The sequence below is a fragment of the Propithecus coquereli genome, unplaced genomic scaffold (genome assembly GCF_000956105.1).
Source record: "Propithecus coquereli isolate 6110/MARCELLA unplaced genomic scaffold, Pcoq_1.0 Scaffold33, whole genome shotgun sequence".
Classification (NCBI taxonomy): Eukaryota; Metazoa; Chordata; class Mammalia; order Primates; family Indriidae; genus Propithecus; species Propithecus coquereli.
The window spans coordinates 5,828,270-5,831,650 of NW_012148952.1; the positions used below are offsets into that span (position 1 = coordinate 5,828,270).

At 36.4% G+C, this 3,381-nt stretch overlaps 1 protein-coding gene across 1 annotated transcript in view; it reads left to right on the forward strand.

Moving 5' to 3' along the window:
* ZRANB3 (zinc finger, RAN-binding domain containing 3) overlaps window positions 1–3,381 on the forward strand; it is a 265,135-nt gene that overhangs the window by 244,973 nt on the left and 16,781 nt on the right. The window contains exon 18 of the mRNA XM_012650504.1: window positions 958–999. Within this exon, the coding sequence (XP_012505958.1) occupies window positions 958–999 (42 nt within the window). The remainder of the gene's footprint in view (window positions 1–957; window positions 1,000–3,381) is intronic.

The window sequence follows — 3,381 nt, forward strand, 5'->3', positions numbered from 1 at the left end:
ACTTAGCAGAACCACAAACTGAAATCTATATACGTGCAGAGGGGAGATGCTATCAGGGAGCACCCTAATTCTTGCTGTAGAACCCCAGTAAGTGTCAGTGTTTTGGAGTAACCATGTATCTCTGAAAGCAGGTGTGAAAGATGGGGCTGAACAACAGCATTGACTGGAAGTCTGTGTAAGGACAAGTTGGACAGTGGATCCCTTTCCCTCCCACTGTCCTGTCAGTTTCCTTTCTAGAGAAACTGAACCAAAGAGCCTCCAGACTTGGAAACATCAGGCTCAGTGGAGATAAAGGGAGAGGCATCATGCTGAAAACTGAAACTCCCCAGACCTCTTTTTTTGCTCAGCTTTCAGAATGACAGCAGCCACATTTTACTTCCTGGGCAGGAGGTTATAGGATTTCTCTCTTAAAAATATTGAATGTACCCTATAAATATATATAGCTATTATGTACCCATAATAATTAAAAATTAAAAAATTTTAAAAATTGAATGGCTTCAAAAAAAAAAAAAGTATACTGACAGTGACTTTGAGGATTCCCCCAAAAGGAATGGCAAGGTCACCAACCAGATTATCCTCCAGTGATGTCTGCCAGTTTGGAGGCCCCATCCAAGCTCAGAGCTTGCAGCCAGCTTTTGAGTAGCTCACTCTTCAATTTGAATGGGAGCCACGATCACCAGCCACTGTTTTGGTTACTGACTGAGTTACATTTCTCAGAGGCAGGCCTAACTCAGTTGGAGGAGCCCTGTCATGTTAGGATGCCAACTATTTAATCGCTAGCCATAACTGATCTCCAAAGCAGGTCAGCAACCCAGACCCCAAGATTGTGTTCATTGATGTGTGCCACTTTCCAACACACACTCATCTCACAAAAATTGCCATCTTCCATTCCCTTCCCTATCCACGGGATTTACCATAATCCTTTTGAGAGTCAGTATACTTACGTGAACTTCCTAGCAAACCTTAATGGAAAATTAAATATTGGCAACTTGCAACTAGGTTTGAAAGTTGTCAACTTCTTTCTTTGGAACTGATTGATCTGTTTCTTGTGGTTGCCAGAAATTTATGCTTAAACCTCTTTTAGGAAAGCAAGAGGTTATTTTTAGTTTCTAAATCTCTGACTAGATTTCTCAGCATCTTTTAAAGTTACTGAATTAGGTTTCTAAGCTTTTAAACGTTGTCTAATACCTGAGGCAAGGCTTAATATCCCATTGCCCCTCAAAGCTAGGGAGCTTTTGAGTTCATTGAGGACCTACAGAAATACTTTAGCAAAGTGCTTTTTTCAAGGAAATAAAATGGTTGAAGAAATTGTTGGGGGAGGTGGATAGGAGGAAGTTTAGGAAATAAAACGACAAATTGAAGAACTCTAAAATGTTCACTATGATTTTGGTTTTGTTTGCTTCAAGAAAAACACAAATGGAAATGCAAACATATGAAAAGATATTCACCCTTAAGAGGAGAAATGCAAATTTAAATTTATTATGAGATACCTATCACTATTAGCAGAGATTTTTTTAAATGGCATTATGCTACTGAAAATGTGAAGAAATAGGTACTCTCACCCATTGCTAGTGGACAAGTATACTAATGCAACCTTAAAGGAGAGGAATTTGTCAAAATCCACCTACATTTAAAGCACCCAAGACCTTTGACCCAGGAATTCTACTTATGGAGAATTATTCTGCATATACTTAATGTGTAGGAAATATCATGTATAAGGATATCTATTACAGCATCATTTCTTATAGCAAAGACTGGAAATAACCTAAATGTCCATTAATCAGAGACTGGTTAGATATATTATATGGTTTATCCAAATAATGGAATAACATGGAACCACTAAAAAGAATAGGGAAACTCTGAGTATCCTAATATGGAAAGATCTCTGAGATGTATGTTTAGGTAAAAGAGCAAGGTGAAGATTAGTATATATGCTATGCTATCATTTATTTCGAAAAAGTGTAATGGGAGTGACTGCTAATGGGTACAGATTATTTTTGAGGTTGATGAAAGTGTACTGGAATTAGTGGTGATGGTTGCATGACCCTGTGAATATATTAAAATGCACTGAATTATAAAGTTTAAATTGGTGAATTTTGTGGCATGTGAATTATATGTCAATACAAATGCAAAAATAAATAAAAGGTATACCCCTATACTCAGAAAAAATAAACTATTTCTAAAAGGATGTATAAAAAACTGGCAACAGAGGTAGCTTCTGGGGAAGAGCAAAAGAAAGTTGGGAATGGGAAGGAAACTTACACTTCACCATGTACATTGTTGTTTGCCTTTTGAATTTGGAGCCATGTGTATATATTGCCTAATCAAAAGTTAATAAAATAGTTTATAAAAAGAAGGCAACCTGTTTATTATTAAATCTACCTTAATAACATGGAAGCAAATTTTTAAAATTTTACCTACAATTGCACAAGTCCATTGTGATTGGAGTTTAAGTTTATTGTCAAGCTACCAAATGAAGAAGTACTCAAAAACATGAAGAAATTCATACTTAAACTAATTCCAAAAAAAAAGCTACAATAGGTGTAAACTACCAGAGAAATAGGCCAGTTAATTAGAAGGAATTAATTGGGTAATTGTATTTCACCTACTTAAATTCCCCCATCACCTTTAATTGAAATAACTTTCCTCTTTACTTCCAGTCCCTAATTTGTTAGTGTTGTGTAATAGGTTCTGAATCCCACATCAAGAGTGGCTTTATTTCAGTGAAAGGTTCCATAAACCCTGTATAGACTAATAATAATGGGAACAACCTTGACATTATAGAAGATGTGATTGAACCTGGTTAACTGACAAGAGAAACACTTTACCCAAATACACTGATGCACTGTTATAACTGACGAAGGTAATTTGGAGAAGCCTTGAAGGGAAGGCCAAGAGGGAGGTGAAAATGCAGTTAGAGATTTTCTGTGCAGCTTGGTGAGCAGTTTCCTTAAGGCTGTCAGTTGTGCATGTCTTTGATCATTTCTTATTGTTACACCCACTCCTTTTTTCTCCTCAATGAAAATTGGTCCAAAGGATATTGAGTGACTCTTGAATTTCTTAGAAAAATAAATCATGAGAAAACTAATTTGGAACAAAGAGATGTATTTTGCACATAATGGATACCAATGTAAAGATAGAAAATTCCATTTTCTAACTTTAATATTAGCACAATGAATAGAATTGTGTTTTTTTCTTCTATTGCTTTTGCAAGGAGCAACGTGAATATGAAATAGAGAAACTCGTATATGAAAGACTGGGAATCTCTTTAATGTGTCCTTGTTTTAGATACATAACCAAAGAGGATGTTGCTGCAGCCTCAATGGACAAGGTGAAGAATGCTGGGGGCCATGTCCGTCTCATCACAAGGGAGTCCAGGCG